A 19,648-nucleotide genomic window follows, 5' to 3' on the forward strand; every position below is an offset into this window, starting at 1 on the left:
CAAAGAGCATTGGAAAAACAAAATCAAAAAATTGAATCAGAAAAAATGAGAAGGTTTACAGTGCATCTAGGATATTTCAATACAACTTTTTGCTCAAACATCTGTCCTAGCGGTCTGTGTTCAACAAAACTAGACTCCATGGAAAGCTAACGTTGTTTGTCATTTGAAAGTATTTCGCAACTCTTGTTCCTGTAATTTGTTCTACTGAATCATAAAATTAAATATACAACACTAAAAATACGTCTTAAACTGCTGTTTTCACAGCTAAAATTTCCCTGCATTCCTCTGGCCCTCACAACATGTCAAACCTCGGTGACGGTTTACAAATGAATCTTAAGTGGGGGCGTTGGTGAGGGGCAGAGCCTAATTGACTGAAATGCGTATCTTTTAAAGAGATATAAAGCCAATATTAGGTTGTTGGACTCTATACCTCAATTTATTTGAGTTTTCCTAGATAGTTTATAACTGTACAATTTTTTTGTTCTGTGTAGTTTTTGAAGGTGTGACGGTACTCGAAAATGACGTATAAACTGACATTGGTTCGTCATGGCGAGAGTGAGTGGAACAAGGAGAACAGATTTACCGGCTGGACGGATGTAAATTTAAGTGAACAGGGAGTAAATGAGGCAATTGAAGCAGGGAAAATGCTTCGCGATAAGGGATTCAAGTTTGACGTTGTCTACACGTCAGTGTTGAAAAGAGCCATTCTTACAACATGGACTGTTCTCAAAGAATTGGACAATGTTAACTGTCCAATAGTGAATAACTGGAGATTAAATGAGCGTCATTATGGCGCTCTTCAGGGACTAAACAAATCAGAGACTGCCACCAAGTTCGGTGAAGACCAAGTAAAGATATGGAGGAGAAGCTTTGACATTCCACCTCCAGCATTGGAAAAGTCAGATTCGAGATATCCTGGAAACGAGGCAATATATAAAGGAATATGTCCAACATGTCTCCCACTAACCGAGTGTTTAAAGGACACAGTTGAAAGAGTTCAATCATACTTTGAGGATGTCATCGCTCCATCCATAATCTCTGGAAAATCCGTGCTGATTTCCGCTCACGGCAATTCACTGAGAGCACTCCTCTACCTCCTGGAGAAGATGACTCCAGAAGAAATTCTAGAGATCAATATCCCGACAGCGTGCCCCCTTGTTCTGGAATTGGATGCTGATTTTAATGTTGTTAAGAAGTACTATCTAATCAGCGAGGAGGAACTCAAGGCAAAAATGGAGGCGGTCGCAAACCAAGGGAAAGCCAAGTAAAATGAAGAGGGTGCGAAAAAAAAAAGACAAGTCCGAGTGCTCTTTAATTTTATTTTAAACCTGCCTTTTTCTGAGACGTCTATGTTTCCTTCTAATTGGAAGAACAAAATTAACGAAAGACACTCTTCATGCGAAAATCTATATTTAGTTGACGTTGAAATATTTTTATTGCTGTTACAAGAAAACCGAAGCGTGTTTTTTCATTGTCACTATTGGTTAAATGATAATACTTACGTTTCAGTCTTGTCTTGTTTTTTCTAAACTAGAGTGATGCATAATAAGCAAGGCAATATTCGGGGTAATAATACCACCAAAAGTGTGTGTTATTCACTTGAGATATAACATTCTAGATATTATTCATTTACGCTTGTAGAAGTTCCCAATTTATTTAAATCAAACGAATATTAAACATTCCAAGTATCAACCTAATACTAGAAGTAGGTTTCTTTAGTTGTAAATATCGCCAATTAATATTCATTAGACGCGCTCCACCTATTTGCCGTGAATATAATTCCATTCCATTTGTGTTCAAATATCTAGTTGTACTTGACTTAGTCATCTTCTTCTGACTCTTCTTCCGTTGGAACGGATGAATCAGCCAGACTGGCTTCTTGAGTGGCCTTGTTCTCTGCTTTCATCTCAGACTGAGACCTAGCAATCAAAACCTTATCTGACCCACTAATATATTTCATCGGCCTTGAATATAGATTGAAAATGGTAAGAATCTTCTTAACACTCATTATTTTCTTTTCATGCATAAAGAAACCTCTCAATGTGGTCAAAGCTTGTTCACCCTTGAATATTGGGAAAACAGATCCAAGTTTCTGAGACAAAATATCTGCCATCTCTGTTTCTGATTCGGATGTGAGTGGCATCTCAGAAAAAACGGAGCAAACAGTGTTGGTGTTCATTGGAATCATTGAACCCTTAACTAGTTTGTTTTGAACTTGTTCTGAATAATAAGCAAATAATTGTGCGCGATTAACAATTATTGCCGATAAACCATCACAGTTTCTTGCCAAATCTGTCGCAACACAATTTCCTTCAGGTGTAATTGCTTTACACCAAGCAGGATTGGTTTTTGTCTTTGATTCAATAATAAAGTCTTCGGCGAGCAAATATGGTCTGTACACGGCATGATCCTTACTTAAGTAGAAGAGACTTCGTATTGTTTTGTAGTCGTAAACCTTTGTTCTGCTTATTTCAGATTGAGGAAGAGATTTGTAACCAGATTTCTCACAAATACCTATTAAGTCATCTTCAGTAACATCCTCCCATTCAGAAACATGCAATCCAAACACAGCTTTGATTGACTGGACACATTGTTGAGCAGACGAATTCTCATATGGATTGAGTTCTTGTAGTGTGTACGAAACTTCTGAGCAAACGTCACGGTAGATCTTTTCGTCAATTCCTCTTGAAAGCGGTGAAGAAGCTATTGCGTCTTGGAGAGCATCGGATTTGTGTATGGCCGCTCCAAATATACGGGATGTATAAGGAGATACCTTTGGGAATGTTCTTAAATTATAGTGATTGGCAATCTCACCTGGGTTCATGAGAGCCAAATTCAAAGGCCTTAAATCAATGGACGGTAATGTTGGAGTGTTAAATATCGCAATGCAAATTTCACGTCTGATAAAATCATCCAAACCAGGCTCATTCTTCAAAATTGCTGTTGCTCTGACAACAGAGTTACATTGGAGATCATTTCTCATTTCGTCATACATGACCACCAAAATCCTCAGTGCCAAGCAAAAATCTTCAACAAATGCAAATGTACCTCTTTCCCTAGTCTTCAACGCTGCTTGAGCAGCCATATCGTAGAGCTTACCTGAACCCAATGTAGGCAATAAACCAAATTTATACGGCTCTCTGCCATACTGTTGTAGAGCCAAGCATTCATTTGTATCTCTAAACAAACCACTTGGCTTCACCGGCAATACTCTTCCCAACTCAGTAGAACCATGCCTTTCAGAACGTGGTAGATTAATTGGTCCGGCATCCGCTGCTGAACGCCCCCAGAATGGTGAATCAACTGGAGAATGTCTTCTGAAACGACTTGTTCTTTCAAGTGGACCCTTACCCGGTAAGACGGCCTGAGATGGGAAACTTGGAACTCCTGATGCTTTTTCAGGCAACTTGTACCCTGGAATCATTGACACTTTGTATGGGCCAACAAGGTGCCAGTAGTTATTAGAAATATCACGAATGATAATTCTTTGTGGTCTGTAGTGCTGCAATATCCTCACACTCTCTGCCAATAATGGTGGAAGCATTCTGGCTCCTTGCCAGCCAATCGCTTCTACAACTAAATCACCGCCTGAAAATCTAACTGCCGTAAGTGGCCAAAGTCCTGATGTCTTTTCAACGAGCAATTTGCCCTCAATGGAACTTCCTATTTGAGTCGCGGTTGACATTCCAGAAGTTGGTATCATCGTGATTGGTGGGGTAATGAAAACTCTGTATCCGCGTGAAGCCAAATCAGTTGCTCTTCCTTGTACTTCCATTGCATTCCTTGACTTTGAACTTATCCACATCTGATGACCTCCTGTCTTAACTTTTCTAAAACGTTCGTGAACAGGGTTCATATCAGCTGGAGCCTGAAGATCAGCAGAAAGTTTTGATGGATCCCAGACAACTAAAAAGGGATTCTTCGGGTTGCTTTCATCCAAATACTGTCTTATTTTTGGAAAACTTCCAGGCATATATAATCCAGATTTAATGATTCCTCCAGGTCCAACTCCAGATACAACTGAATCATGAACAGATCTACCATAGCCCATTCCTGCGCCTGGAACACCTAATGCACCTCCCACTGGGCCAGATACAGACAAAACGCCAGATGGACCCATTGCGCCTATTGGACCAGATACAGGCAAAGAACCTGGTGCTCCCATCGGACCCATTGCCCCTATTGGACCAGATACAGGCAAAGAACCTAGTGCTCCCATCGGACCCATTGCTCCTACTGGACCCAATGGACCGAATCTTGAGCCTTTATCACCAGCAAAACCTGGATATCCTGGCATCCCTGTCATTCCTGGAACAAATGCTGCTGACATTCCTGGAATTCCTGAGGCAATTCTGACTTTTTCCATTTCTCCAAAAGTTGATGGATATGGCCCGAGCATAGTTTGAGAATCGAACTGAGTTGCTCTTGCCATAAGAGCAGAAACATGTTCTTTCGGCAATGGCTTCCCGTCCGCATCATGGGTTGGAACGGTCAACTTCCCACCCGGATAATTTAACATATACTTTTCTGGATGATAGCCAGGGCTTATTCTCAAGGCGTGAATTTCCTCGAGTGAGCCTGCTCTTGCTGAAAAGCCTCTCTTTCTCAAAAACTCCAATCTTAATTTTCCCTTAACCTTACTTGAAACTTCACCATCAGTTTGAACAACAACCTGATGCATCCTTTCATCCCAAGCCTCCTCAACTCCGGCCAAACTCAAGTCTGAAGGAGCGAATAAGTAGCTTCCAAAAGAAGCTCTATCTAATCTTGGTAATGACGGACGAGAATCTGGACCTGCAAATCTCTTTCTCTGTTCTTCCGCCAATTTAATTTGAGCAGCAACACCAACTTTTTTCAAGTAATCATCTTTAACTGCTGCAACCTGAAAACCTTCTGGGAATCTTGCCCCTAAAGCACTATTTCTTACAACACTTCTTGCAATATTACCTGTTCTTGATAGATAACCTGCTCCGAGACATCCTCCAATAAAAGCTAGCTCAAAAACTATAAATAATAATTTCGCCATCTCTAAAGTTGTATATATATATACATAGATATATATATTATATATTATATATACACACTTTTACCTAACTTCAAACACTTTATTTATTACCAATGTGTATGTTTGTTCTTGGTATGATTAAGTGCCAAAAACCTAATGATTTTTAACCTTGAAAAATGCAAGGAACTATTATTAGCACACTTTCTCACTCCTCTCCTATTATTTTCCCTGATCACAGAAAATTATTTTGGGTTCTCCTCATTTTAGATCCAGTAATCACTATTAATAGATGGCGGCAACGTGAAGACTTGCATCTATAAATTTTTCAAGTACCTTGTGCTCAAAAAAACTTTATTATTATTTACAGAAAAAAATTAATCTTTGAAATTTTTTGTTTTCACGGAGTAATAACCTTGTATATTGTGTATTTTTTTCTGTCAGTTCCTCATTTCTGCATTCTTGGTGTTGAAGTAAATTTTCAACGTTTAAATTAAAATGCCTGCAACGCAATATAATTTGCTTCATAAGCTTTGAGTTTAAAGTATTTAATTAACTTTACATGTAACTTATCTTGTTTAGTTTTTTTTTGTCTTTAATCATAGTTTTTAGAATTTCTTACTTTTCCCGCTGGATTTGTCACAAGTTACCATTAATGCGACACAAGCTAAAATATTAAGCAAAGATGGAGTTAAAGAAGGCTGTATTCTGATTTATCAGATTAAAATTATTGGCTTACTAATATGTCCTCGCCTTCCCTTAGCACTCTAAATTTCAGTCGTTTTAATGAAAACAAAAATTAAGTGTAAGAAAATGTATAAATATGAAAAACGTACTTTATTCCCAGGGTCAACCTGTACCTATAAACAGTGAGAAAATGTACATAGAAATCAGGGAGTTCAACGGAAATGCCTCCAGCGATTCAGAAGGTGGTACTAAAGGCGTATCCGATTTCTCAAACAAGAAAATACGCGTAGTAAATGCATTAACTAATGTAAATGTGTTTGATTTCGTCTTATTTTATGGGTTTATTCAAGGATATATGGAGCAGTTGTTTCCTGCAAATTATTCTTTATTTGTCAACTCTTTGGATATGGACCCCGTTTTAATCGGAACTGCTGCTTTTTTTCAAAAAGTGCTTTTTACAATTGCATCACCTCTTTGGGGACTCATTGTAGACAATTCTGAACAGCTGTTTGTAATGAAGGTCTCAATGATTTCTTTAACCATTTCAACGCTTCTTGTCTGTTTTTCCAGAACAGTTAACCGGCTATTTTTTTCAATGTGTTTTTGGGGATTTTTTTCGGCTGTCTTTGGTCCAATTTCTCAAAAGATAGCCTCTGATCATATAGAAGACAATAAAAGGGGTAAATACTTCGGAAAATTAATGTTTTATCAGTCTGTTGGAAGACTCCTTGCTCTTACTCTTACCGGAGTATGCTCAAAACCGAGTGAAATATATTTTAAATCATCACCTTTTGGATATTGGATATTTCCTTTCATATTTGCAACTATATTTGGACTTTCCTCATTCATTTACTTGGATGTATTCATGACTAACAAAGATACGAATCAGCATAATTACTTGAAGCTTAGATTCAACACCGAGAGTATTTCGCAAATATCAAGTATGGGTTATGTACTGCGTTCAAAAACTATTTTGTCTCTATTTCTACTCGGAACTGTTAATGCAATTCCTCGTAGCGCTTTAAATTTCATTCCAATGTGGCTCCAATCTACAGGTCTCTCCCATTCAAGTGCCACATTCATCGTTTCAGCAAGTTGGATAGCTGCAATTCTAGTTTCCCCTATCATTGGTTATGTTAGTGATTTATTTTATAAATTTTCCCCTTCCAAAGGTAGGATAATGATGGCACAATCCTCCTTGATATTCCGCTCAATATTCCTATACTTGTTCATTGCAAAAGTACCTTTTATTATTTCAAGTTATCTCTTTGAGAACCACAAGGTTGCTCTCTTTTCACTAATTTCTTTTATTATTGGCTTATTTGCAGGGTGGCCCGGAATAGGAGCGTGTAGACCTATTTTTTGCGAGGTTATACTCCCCCAACATAGAGCCACCGTATTTGCACTTTCTTCCACCTTTGAAGGTATTGGGGCTGCCTTTTTTGGAACCAGATTCGTTGGCAACCTCGCAATTTCCATCTTTGGGTATAACTCCACAAGCTCCACTAACGCCCTAACATCAAATCACGCAGCACTTGGAAACGCCATTCTTTGTATGACAATAATACCGTGGATTTTAAGCATATTACTCTTCCACTTTGTATCAAAGGAATCAAGGTTAACATCCGACAAATTAAGAAGTACTTCTGACATTGTATAAAGGAAAAACTTGGGGAATTTAGTCGAGATACAAACAGTATAAGTAGAGGTTTTATAGTTTCTTACATAGCTAGGACAGGGTTTCTAAAAAAGCTGAAACTATTTATTAAAAAGGAGCCCTAATACCTTTATTTTCTCCCTTAAATATCAGTCTTATTCTTCAATTTTTTTATCCATCCAAGTCTACAACACAGCACTTACCATGGCGCCCAAATCGCATGCATTTTTCTATCCTGATTGAAGAATCTGACATTAAGAGAAAAGCAAACCGGAATATTTAACTTGAGGCTTTCTTATATTAAAAATGGATGTTAGCAAGATTTTTGTTTGCGAGGTAAGTGAATGATACGTTGTTGAACATATTGATAAAATCATTTCAAATTATTTAATTTAGGAATGTGGATCCGCATACACCAGCAAGGACATATACAGTCGCCATTTGGAGGTCGCACATTCAAAGAAAACATTTACGAAAAAGATAATAGAAAGCTCGAAGTCAAAGCCTGAAAATATAAAAAACGCACCAAGTTATGGAGGAGTTTATACCCAATCTTATTTAAAAAAGGAGGATGATTCCAGAAAGACGAAAAGAGCAGATTTTCCAAGAGTTTCAATAGACCCATTTGACCCTAAAGATAAGGTTATTGAAGAAATTTCACAGGGAATAGCTTCTGAGAGATTAGCAAAGTACTTGGAGGCCACAGGTTCAGCACTTGCAAAGGAGATACCAAAGGTCTCAACTCCCTCTTCAGCAAAGAAGGCTGAAACTAGTTCAAAACCAACAGATCTTATTAATGAAATATCGAAGAGTTTGCTACCAATCCACCTCGATATGGTCAAGTTATCACAAATTCCACCAATTCTCGGTTTGCAACTCGAAGTTTCAATGGGTTTACTCACAAATTGGTGCAATCAGGTAGAAAGGTACATTCAACTCAAAGGAGAGAAGAAAGGACTCTTCAGGGCGAAAAAGAAATCTCTCCTGGCAAACTTCGAGAAGGTTTTGATTAGGTGTAGAGAGTACATTAATAATTCTCTTAGACCCGAAGTAAAAAAGTGTGTTTCGATCTGCACTTTGTTGGAACAGCAATTCAATGAAGTTGAAGGGATTAGATCAAAGGTTAACGTGATGATCAAGAGCGGATCCTATTCGTCTGATGAGGCCCTTGAAATTCACAAAAAATACCAAGAAATTTCTAAAACATTTCTGCGCGAAATAACAGTGGATGATAAAAAGGTTCTCTTTTGGAATGCAACGGTGAACGAGATCTATAACCAAGTGAAAGAAATGACAAATTCTTTCAACGGACAGATTGATAGTATATGTGATGAGTTCTCGTCAAAAGTCATATTTACATTGTTTTTACCACAAAAAGTAATTTTCATTGAATAGGAACTGCAACCTGCAAATATTTATTTAAGGAAGTTTATTGAGGGGTAAATATCAAACTGTCTCTGAGTAACATGTAATATTAATCGTTTATTATGTGAAAAAGAAACGAATAAATAACTTTGGTTTATAAATCACTTAGAATTTCTAATTTTACCTTTGTTTACTCTCAAATAAAAATGAAAACCCGCCCTTGCACTTATTTTTATAATCTTCGAGTCATTTATTTGCATTACTGTGGATAGTTAATGCATTAAATGTGCGAAACTGTGTTTAAGTGTTTATTTTGCTAAATAGTTAGGGAATACATTGAATACCGGAAAATTTAGTGCTTGCAGTTTTTAATTCTTTTTTCTTTTGAATATAGAGAAGGAAACACAAAATGGAGAATATTATAAGATTTCTATTACTTACTTTTGTGTGTGTTGGAGTAACTTACTCTCGGAGCCAAGAGACTCTAACAAACCCAAGTGAACTCCAGCATCTCTTAGATAATTCACACGATTTTCATCTTGATATAGATGATTCAACGGTCAATAATACAGTATTAAACGTAACAGTTGAGATATCGAGCGAGCAAAATTTGAATATAGATTCATCTGAAACATGGAACTTGCACTTAAATAATGGGGAAACATTCCAAGAAAATGAGAACATCTACACTGGCAAGAAAATATCTAATCCAACAAATATTGCAAAAAATATACCAGACATAAGAGCAGCAATGTTAGACTGTATAAATCAAGTACGTTCAGTAGAAGGAGAAAAGGCGGCGGATATGAACATGCTTGCATGGGACTATACAATCGAAGGCTATGCAACAAACGCGGCTCAGAAAATCTGTTCTACTGGAATTGTTTCATCAAGTCCAGCAAATTGGCCATATAAAGGAGGCGATGGCGAATTGATAGCAACTTCGCCTAAGTTAAGTGACGCAGATCCAAGAACTGTTCTGGACAAAGTTTGTGATTTGGCTCAACAATGGAATAACACAAGTTCATTTTTACCAAAACATGCAGACTTTTCAAACACATACAAATGGGACATTGGTGAAAGTTTTAAATTTGCCGAACCTTACCTTCAATTAGTTCTTAGCAAAGCAACGTTGATTGGCTGTTCATTTCAAACAAATTGTCATGAAAATGTTGGCACTATTGTTGTCTGTCAGTTTAGTGACAAGCCAGATCCTGAGACACCTCCATATGCCCATATCTATAAATCATTAAATTTAACCGAGCCACAACGTCAACCTTGTGGTAGGTGTGGTTCAGGAGCCAAATGTTGTTTCCAGAACATGTGTATTGGAAGGGACATCGGTTCACCATGTCCAAAATGTACATTCTCTGATCCAATAGATATAAACAACGACGATATTTCCCTTTGTTTAGATAAATATTATCAAACATGCTCAAATTTGAATTGTCCAGAAGCCTGTATTAACAAACATCAGATTCCTTCAGAAATACTGATTAATCAATGTCTCTGTACCTCAAAACAACTTATTGAAGACATGGTGTTATTTGATCAGCTCCCAACGGATCCTCAGATGTCCTACACAGAAGGATGGAAAAGAAAGAAGGTTTATCAACACGGTTTGTGCAGAAATATCAAGGTAGAGACTCCAAAAATCGAAATCCCGGAAGTAGGAGTCGGGAAGGAGGAACCAATCGAAAACGACATTTTAGATGTCATTCCGTTTTCTTCAGAAGCAATAAGATCAAATATTGTTAAAGCCCTAAACAATATCAGATCATCACAACCTGCAGCAGACATGGCAATGTTAATGTACGATTTTAACCTGGAAGGTTACTCTAGATTAAGAGCAAAGCAAATATGTGAGGCAGACGACAAACTCGTTGAATTTTTGGGAGTGAATGGAACATATCCACCTTACATCAAATGGCCATACAGAGGCGGTCCAGGAGAAACTATATTTGTGTACAACGAAACAGTTTCAATTCCAGATGATGTTGATAACCAAGAATTGGTAAACATCCAACTGGGAACTAAAGACCCTCTAGAAGTTATTGAAGAGGCGATCGAGAGTTGGTATTCAGAGGGGGAGACATTTGATTTTCACAATCTAACAAACAATATAGGAAAGGATTTTTACAATTACCGTATGATTGTTAGGGCAGAAGCTACAGCAGTTGGTTGCTCGATAGTTACTAATTGCAAATTAAAGAGCATTAAAACCATATTTGTTTGTCAATACAACTATCCAAACTTTAAGGAGCCAGTACACATAAAGGAATCAATTTTAAGAAGAAAACTTATCGACTTAAAGCACCTGGAATTCGATATCCCTTATTTACACATAGAAGCAGATCCATTTTTGTTACTTCAACAAAGAAGACCATGTGGACGTTGCAGAAGGGGATCTACCTGTTGTGAAAACAATCTTTGCGTTGGAATAGACATTTCTCAATCCAGTGTAACGTTTGTTCCACCTATTCTGGATAATCACCAAACAGGAGGATGCAGATCTGCATTTGTGAGGCCCTGCAACCAATTGAATTGTCAGGTTAATTGCTTGAACCCAAGTAGTTCCTATTTGGCTCATCAGTGCTTCTGCGTGAGTCCGGAAAATATGAACAAAATAGCGTTTGCAGACCCAAACGCCTTAGAACTTAACAACACCTTGATTGAGGAGGTTACTGAGAACGGCTTATTTAACAACGAGACGCGAATGTTACTGATTGATGGCATTTCGACTCCTCACCCTATTGCAACATATGGATACATTTTTGGCTTGATAAATTCACACGGTTTGTGTCTTAAGCTTCCAGGCTATACTGAGGAGTATGGAAATGCATTAATGGATTCAATAGAGGCAAACATAACAGCAAATTCAAATAGAATGGAATTCTCTATTGATTCAGATAATGAAACGCTTTTATCTGACGTTTTCATAGATTTGCCAGAGGATGACTCACTTTTTCAAAAAGACTTGACAGATAAATTTAGACAAGAATTTTTGCTTGCAATAAACAGCTTTAGAAGCATAGTTGGAGAGTTTGCAACAAATATGAATAAGTTGGCGTACGATTTTACCTTGGAAGGAGTAGCGAAATCCTCAGCAAAGCAGTGTCAAATTGCTTCTCTGAATCGCTACTTTGAGATCAGTGGAGTCCCCCCTTTAACTTACCTTTCACCTGCAAATGAAACATTATTGCCAAATAATGTTGCCTCTATTGTAGGAAATTGGGCAAAACCATTAGTTTCTGCAACTGGAAATATAGATACAGCCACGTTTCTAGAAACCCTAAACAAATTTGGTTTTTCGCTCCCCCATTCTGCTAAACAACTGTTTAGTGCTCATGCAACGTCTGTTGGCTGCTCAGTCTTCTCTAACTGTCCAGAAGGTAGATATTTCGTTGTGTGTCAATTCAACCATTTTGACGATTCAACCTATCCATTCAAACCGGTTGAAGACGGACCAAGCATTCCTAAAGCCCCCTGTAGTTGCTGTGGATCAGAGGCAACTTGTTGCGAAAATAATTTGTGTGTTGGTGGAAACAGTATTGGACAGGACTTTTCTGTTTGCAAAGACATCTCAGGAAACAAAAATGATAACGGGAGACTATGCAGCAGGGAGTTCTATAAAAACTGTAAGGACCTGAACTGTAAGGGACAGTGTTTGAAACCGCTAGAGGAAACAGATTCATTTTTCAGACACTATATATTTAACCAATGTACGTGTAGCAAAAAGAATAGTGGAAGCTCTCCACAAGCAGGACTCTTGGAAGATGGTAAGGCATTAATAAGAGGAACTTGTACGAGCGTAAATACAACAAGACTCGATAATCCTGGGTTGTTGATTACTCACGACAACTTATTGGATCTTGAATTATTCACCAATGGAAGAAACGGAAACACTATTTCTCAGACTTTGTCTTCTGCTCTCCAAGGAGAGTTAAACGGAAAACTGGCTGCTTTAGATTCAAGACCATTTTTGTATGCGCTTAATAAACAAAGAAGCAGAATTGGTGAAAAGGCTGTCAATATGAATATGTTGAAATGGGATTACTCTTTAGAAGGTTATGCCCAAAATTGGGCAATGGTTTGCCTTGCTGGTATTAATAATAACAGTCCACAGGAATATCCATACAAAGGTGGTGAGAGTGAGGTTGTATACTCCTCAGAAATAGATGAGAAGTATGATGAATTTGCCTCACCACTCAAGGTTGTTGAATCTTGGTTTTCTGCTGAGGAAATTTACGAAAGAAATAACGGAACGGTAACAATCACACCAAGAATATTAAACTTTTTGACTGTTTCTCAAGCTTCATCTACATCAGTTGGATGCTCAGTGGTAAAAGGGTGTCCAAATTCTGGGTTTGTTGTAGTGTGTCAATTTGACTCTGGGGTGAACTTGAATAAATATCCCTACTTGAAAATATCAACAAATAATTCAACACTTCTTCCAGTACATCAAGCTCATCCATGCGGTAAATGTTTCTCTGGATCCACTTGTTGCAATGCAAATCTTTGTGTTGGGTTAAACCAAAATATGAATAGGTTTGCAACCCCGTTAATAACTAAGTTATCCCCCAGGGACAATTGCATTCCTTCAATCTCGAAAAAATGTAGCCCTGGATTTTGTTCCGAAGACTGTGTCCCACAAATTACAGCCAGTGAATCTGAAAGAATACCCTTGTATAACAAAGATAATACCATCCAATTTGCGGTAAATCAGTGTCAGTGCACTCCGAAAGACTTTAACGGGAGTCCAAAAGAAGCTTGGAAAATAGGTATGGTTAGGAAAAACGGTCAGTGCGAAAAAGTTAGGGGCTACAACATCGAGGTTGCCAGAGTACAAAATCACTATATTAAAGTCGTTACGGGGTTAGCAGAAGAAAACAGGGAAATTCATAAAAAGGATTCGGAGGAGGATTACTTGAAACACAAATTCTCAAGAAAATGTATTGAAGAGGCTAGAATGAATGGTTTGTTGCCAAAGTGTATATTGAATCCAATGAACTGTACACTAAAAACATTATGTTATTCATATCCAGACAAAAAAAATTGTTTCTGTGATGGGAACAGTCCAAAACAGTGCGAGGCCCTTGAATTTTGCAGACAAGAACTGCCAGATATAGTCAAAAGTGTACAGCCAAACTGTATTGGCAAACACATTCTTTCTGAAAAGTGCCCATGTTACAAAAATATATTTGACCTTGAATGCAGCTGTTCTGCATTTCCGAAAAACCCCGGATGTCCTTGTCATAAAAATCAGACTTCTCTCATTTGTCAAGACCTGATGAGAAATTCAGAGGCCTCTCAACGCAAAATCAGCGCAGCACTCTCTGAGATTTCCCGTGCATCAAAAACCCTCAGGGGATAGAGAGAAAGAACGGAAAAAGAAGCTTTTAAGCTATGAATTCCTCCTCACACCTCCACAAATTATCGCAACTCGTCGATTCCGCGGTGTCAGATTCCCCCAGGAGAAAACTGAGAGGGGTATTGTGTAATCCACTTTGTTGCTTATGTTCACTTCCTGGTCTTTAGAGTTGGCTGCAAAACAAAGCACACCTTTCTTTGAAAAAAACAAATAAAGAAAGAAGTATTCTAGAATTATAGTTGTCAAAGTAAAAAAGTTATTTCAAAAGGTAGAGTGCTTAGACATAGAAAATAATCTTCATTAAGTTTAATATCCGGTCTCAAGTGAGCATCAACTGAATCGTGCAAAAGGTAGAGCAGTGATGTATTACATAACCTCCCCTGTTCAACCTAGTTTATCACTACGCCACTATACTTTCGCTAAAACAAAAGATATCCGTTTTCTTGAAAAAATCCAGCCCCTTTTTTAAGGCGGGAAACTATCATTCTTTTTTTTGCTTATTTTTTCCGACTTTGCCCTTGCACAGGCTTAATTTTTTTTACTGGGATGAAATGTAAAATTTTTTAATTAAAGGTTATTTATGTTGGAAATACGAGAAAAAAATCGTTTTTGTATATTGAAATCTGCAATATTGTTTCTGGGTTTCTTTTTCGTATATAGTCCTATTGTTTTTGAGATAAATGAGATTTCAACATTGCAAAGGATAAGTGCCTTGAAGGTTTTTGGAGGTAATGTGACAGGTATTCAACATAGTGAAGTTAAAGAAGAGCTTATTTCTGGGATTGCAGAGGAAAGCTATGAAAGATTTCAGGAGGTTGAATTGGAGAAAGCATATCCTAGTTTTGAAGTCGCAAAAGAAACCGTTTCTCACTCACCTGTAAATATAAGCAAGACAATTCTTAAGCCTATAGTTGATCTGAGTATCGTCGAGCTTTCTCGTATATACAACTACGTTGAGTCTGAGTACAAATCCATTTCGTCTGTCTCAGTCGTAGATGATATTGAGGATTGCGTAAATACGAGAAAATCACTAAATGATATTTTGGACCTTATGCTAAAGACAAAGGAACTGTTGATCCATGAGAGGAAACAGGATGTTTCTCCTGTAAATTCTGACAAGAGAAACAAGGATAAAGGGTGGTTCAAGGGCAAGGAAAGGTTTAACTCTAATAAAAACGTAAAGTATCCAGACTTGTTTTTTTATGTCCAAACTAACATTTCAATAATAAAGAACACAATCTCTTTATATAACCTTCAATACAAGGTATTCACGACTCAGGAGCAAATCCTTGGAGGAATGAGTAAATTAATGAGCGATATAAGCGCTTTGATATTAAGTTACAAGGAAAATGGGATAAAAAGGAAGAACACTATAGAAAAACAGATAAGCGAACTGAACAAGAAGGTTTCCAGGATAGTGAGCGACTATAGCTCTATTTTAAGGAGAGTGCATCTTTTTACATCAATGAGATTTTACTCCAATTATTCAAAAAATATACAACACTATATACAAGTTATTCCTTGCCGCTTAAAGTACAGACTACAGAATTCCATGTTTGATGATTTGATCAACAAGATAGATTTAAAAACTGAACAAACATGTAGTTGAATATCCAACATTTGTTTGAAATTGATGTATTTAAATGTTTTTAATTCGCTACTTATTGAGATAGTTTACTTTTTTTTTGTATTCTTTGATGCACAAATTTTTACCGCATTTTAAATGTGTGACTAGGAGCTGTTACACAAAAATAATGTCCTGTTATGACTTTTATCGAAGTAGGGTATAGGGTGAAAGATTTATTTCTTTATTTTTAAGGAGTATACTGATAATTTATCTGAATTTAACGTGCTGCTTTTCATTGAAGTTAAGAATGGGTGGCAATGCAGGTCCGACAGAATGGTGTGATTTGGTTGTAAATGATGGTTGTACCTCAAGGGGAGCAACCGTTGTTAAAATAGTTGGTCAAAGTGGTACTATAGGTAATGGAATGGCGATGAATGTCGTTCCAGATAATGAAGAAAATGTTACTTTTAAGTTATCGAAAAAAGGTGTAGGTGAAGTAGCAAATTTGATTTGTAAGAATGGTGTTTCTGAGTTAACAGTTAGCGGAGCAATAGTTAGATTTAATGCTCCTTCTATCTCTGGATACAATAGATGTTCTTTTACGATTGGACTTAGTGGAAATCAAATTCACGTTGCTCCCTACGGGTCTAAAAACATTTCCTTGGGAAGTCTCCAAATGTATCCAGCAAATTCATTTAACGAAATATATTGTCCAAACCACGTTCCGAGATACACATCAATAACTGAGGGTTTTAATCCATCTCCTCAGGTTATATCAACACCTATTTCTCAAGGGGTGACTAATATAGATAGTTCTCAATCACTTCCTACAACAACAACAACAACAATAACAACTACTACGACTACGACTACGACTACCACCACGGCTCCTCCAGTATTCATCCTCGATTCAAGCAAATATGAAATTGTTCCTAGCATTCAAAACATTTCAGGTTCTCTCTCCTTTACAATCAATAAAAGTTTACTATCGAATACTGAATTGGTTGTGACCTTAATTGATATATACTCAAATGTCATATCAGAACTTTACCTAAAGTCCTGCTGTTTGGTCCTGTACTCAGGAACAAAGAATTACTTTGACAGGAAGTCATACACTGACGATATGAAAAGCATGAACAACTTCAACTTTACTTTGGCCTGGACAAAGAGTTTTATATATTTACTTTTAACTGCCACATTAACAATATTGGCGATGATTCCTAGATTTGAGAATACAAATATACCATTGAGCACAACCCTTAAAACAATTTCTGGGACTGACCTCATTACGACGTGGAACTATTCGTCTGAATTCAATCCTCCAAAAATTGGTACATGCAGTTTATCTACTCTTTATGAATCATGCAAGTCAACATCATTAGATATTAAATCATCAATAAGTTGGGAGCAAAACAATTCTTTTCTAAGATACGGTTTCATTTCACCTCTAAGTAGTAACTATCCTATCTATATTTCGCTAACATACGAAGGAACTCTTCTTGCTTCAATTCTTTTCACTCAAAACGGAATAACGATTTCATCGTCTGCCACCACAAAAACAGTCTCTATGGACTACGAAACTATTCCTAAAAATGGAGAGTGGATATCTGGAGATATATTTATCTTAAGCCCAGAATATACAGAAGTTGTTAATTCATTAGATTCTTCTAATCCGTGTACGCTTGTCAAATCTACCTGCAAAAGCATTTCAGATACTTGGACAACAAGAAAAGAGTCAGACTTACTGTCTATATATGGATATGTTTCAAAACAAGCGATATTATCAGGTGTTGAAGAATTAGATTTACAGCCAACGCTTTATGTCACGTATAAAGGAACAGTTGTCGGGAATATTTCAATTTCGAAAGACACTCTAAATGGTGCTTCTGTCTTAGACAGCCCTACTTACCAACCTTTGGTATATTGGAAGTTATACCAGGGCATGTCTCCGTCAATTAATACAACTTCTGATATTATTAGCGAAATCAAAGACGATATTTTGAATCCCACGACTACCACAACCACCACAACGACTGCCCCTCCGCCTGGATCTTCGGGATCCTGGTTAAACAGCTTCCTTTCTTGGTTTTAATTAAAACTAAGGGGAAATTGTTCTAAAATAAACAAAAGAATAAGTTCAAAGGTTAAACTATAATTAAATTTTAACGTACAACATTAGGATTGTGTAAATTCAGTTTTTGAAATAATTTCCTACTAGAAGCTCATTAACTTACCTTCACATTTGTGTGCATCTCTATGCAAGTTACCGTATAGTCTAAATTGACTGCAGGTCTAAATTAATTAGAAGTAAATAATGTATTACAAAAGGTGCATTTTGTTTTTCTTTTCACTGAGCTTTTTTTTGTTTCTCTTAGTTAACTATGATAGAGGTAGATTATCAAGACTTGGACCGCACTTTGTTAGTCTTGACCAACAGCTGGAGTCGTTCTCGGACGAAACGGTAATATTAGCTGATAATATTCCACTCAAAGAGGATATAGGTAAGTGAAGTTAAATGCCTTAGTTTAATTAACTTTGCCTTTCTCGCTTAAAAACAACGTAATTTGTAGTGAATTCGAGTCTGTTTAATGTTGGTAATTACAATGAATCTACATTTGCAGTGATCAAAGAGGCACTCCCATATTCTCTTTTAAATTCAGTGAATGAAGAGGTGAAAACTTACATCACTCACTCATTCAAGTTTCCGTTTCGTTTGAACCCAAACGGATTCAGGCTGCTTATGAAAATAAAAGTGGAATCCACTTTTCATCCTATTACTATTGTATTCATTGGAAAGGACCTGAAAAGACTAATAAATATAGTCATTGAAAGTTGCAAATTACATATATTTTCTAAAAACAGAAAAGGGACCCATTTTTACGACAGCTCTCCTCTTTTACATCCGATAAAAAGCACGAATTATATTGAACTAATTATGGATTGGTTCGATGAAACATATATTCTTTCAACTTTAAATAATGGATACCAAATTGCCTTAGTAAACAATGTTAGAGTTAATTCTCCACTAATTAATGCAGGCTTTTCGTTCATAGGCAGGGAATTTAAACCCATCACTATTGAATGGGTTTTTGAAAACAATCCATTTTTTAGCAATTTTACCTGTGAAATAGGTTATTACGAGGGAAGATGTAAAAGTTATTCAATCGATATTTTAGAGAACAAACACAAGAATTTTGAAGGTATGAGCGTTAATGAGGGATTCATAAAGGTAGCATTTCAGTACCCACCAAACTATAAAATTCCCGTAAAACTCGCTATAGGAAAAGAAGGTCTTGTAATTGAATTCCATTACGAAAAATTGATCATTAGGTTCAATAGCGACACACTGGAAACCCATTTCTTCTCGGACAAATACGAAGAGGGTGAATGGCTTAATCTAGATTTAGTCCCAATATCAACAGATCTTATAAACTACATAGACTCAACTACACAAGATAAGCTAAAAACGAGCACACAAAAATACGACTCTAACAGCAGCGAAAATTCAAGTTACTGTTTTAAAGAAGTCCTTGGAAATATAAATAGACACAGCAGAATAATATTTAGAAATACAAATTATTATTTTCCCAATGAAACATCCATCAAAAGTAAAGATGGTAAACCAAACACATACAAACTTTTTTTTGCAATAGATAACGAAATTATAGGTAAGTAACTACCCCACCTAAGCTCTACAAGACATTCTCACCACGGCTTAATTTAGGAAATATTACCATAACTAATGGGCCATTCAACCACTTGTCTATTACCTCGAATTCAAATTACTCCACTTTCTACGGAGGCAACGAAAAATTGGGACCATTGGCTTATTGGAGACTTAAGGCGGGAACACCTAACTATATCGATGACAGTTTTGTAAGTTTACTTAAATCACTAAAAAATTACCGAGTTTAATTTTGGTTTATTAGTTATCCCTCGAAGAAGCAAGCACTCAGTGATTCTTACTTATATATATACAAAATTTGAAGTGTTTGTTTA

The 19,648-nt window shown here is 36.8% G+C and overlaps 7 protein-coding genes across 7 annotated transcripts; 6 read left to right on the forward strand and 1 right to left on the reverse strand.

The window, feature by feature from the left end:
- Window positions 1-518: 518 nt before the first annotated feature.
- Window positions 519-1,268, forward strand: FG386_001422 (phosphoglycerate mutase; the record flags this gene model as incomplete). The annotated part of the gene is made up of 1 exon (XM_067340815.1): window positions 519-1,268. One exon carries the CDS (start codon window positions 519-521, stop codon window positions 1,266-1,268), a length of 750 nt encoding a protein of 249 aa, XP_067196733.1.
- Window positions 1,269-1,819: 551 nt separating this feature from the next.
- FG386_001423 (uncharacterized protein) lies at window positions 1,820-5,026 on the reverse strand (the record flags this gene model as incomplete). The annotated part of the gene is made up of 1 exon (XM_067340816.1): window positions 1,820-5,026. The coding sequence occupies one exon, from the start codon at window positions 5,024-5,026 to the stop codon at window positions 1,820-1,822; it is 3,207 nt and encodes a 1,068-aa protein (XP_067196734.1).
- A 799-nt stretch (window positions 5,027-5,825) lies between these two features.
- On the forward strand, window positions 5,826-7,349 carry FG386_001424 (uncharacterized protein; the record flags this gene model as incomplete). Its single annotated transcript, XM_067340817.1, has 1 exon — window positions 5,826-7,349. One exon carries the CDS (start codon window positions 5,826-5,828, stop codon window positions 7,347-7,349), a length of 1,524 nt encoding a protein of 507 aa, XP_067196735.1.
- Window positions 7,350-7,652: 303 nt separating this feature from the next.
- On the forward strand, window positions 7,653-14,085 carry FG386_001425 (uncharacterized protein; the record flags this gene model as incomplete). Its single annotated transcript, XM_067340818.1, has 3 exons — window positions 7,653-7,682; window positions 7,743-8,723; window positions 9,106-14,085. The coding sequence occupies 3 exons, from the start codon at window positions 7,653-7,655 to the stop codon at window positions 14,083-14,085; spliced, it is 5,991 nt and encodes a 1,996-aa protein (XP_067196736.1).
- Window positions 14,086-14,662: 577 nt separating this feature from the next.
- Window positions 14,663-15,691, forward strand: FG386_001426 (uncharacterized protein; the record flags this gene model as incomplete). The annotated part of the gene is made up of 1 exon (XM_067340819.1): window positions 14,663-15,691. One exon carries the CDS (start codon window positions 14,663-14,665, stop codon window positions 15,689-15,691), a length of 1,029 nt encoding a protein of 342 aa, XP_067196737.1.
- Window positions 15,692-15,956: 265 nt separating this feature from the next.
- FG386_001427 (glycoprotein) lies at window positions 15,957-17,741 on the forward strand (the record flags this gene model as incomplete). Its single annotated transcript, XM_067340820.1, has 1 exon — window positions 15,957-17,741. One exon carries the CDS (start codon window positions 15,957-15,959, stop codon window positions 17,739-17,741), a length of 1,785 nt encoding a protein of 594 aa, XP_067196738.1.
- A 222-nt stretch (window positions 17,742-17,963) lies between these two features.
- FG386_001428 (uncharacterized protein) lies at window positions 17,964-19,325 on the forward strand (the record flags this gene model as incomplete). Its single annotated transcript, XM_067340821.1, has 2 exons — window positions 17,964-18,150; window positions 18,220-19,325. 2 exons carry the CDS (start codon window positions 17,964-17,966, stop codon window positions 19,323-19,325), a joined length of 1,293 nt encoding a protein of 430 aa, XP_067196739.1.
- Window positions 19,326-19,648: the final 323 nt, after the last annotated feature.

This window comes from Cryptosporidium ryanae (assembly GCF_009792415.1).
Source record: "Cryptosporidium ryanae isolate 45019 chromosome Unknown contig_24, whole genome shotgun sequence".
Taxonomy (NCBI): Eukaryota; Apicomplexa; class Conoidasida; order Eucoccidiorida; family Cryptosporidiidae; genus Cryptosporidium; species Cryptosporidium ryanae.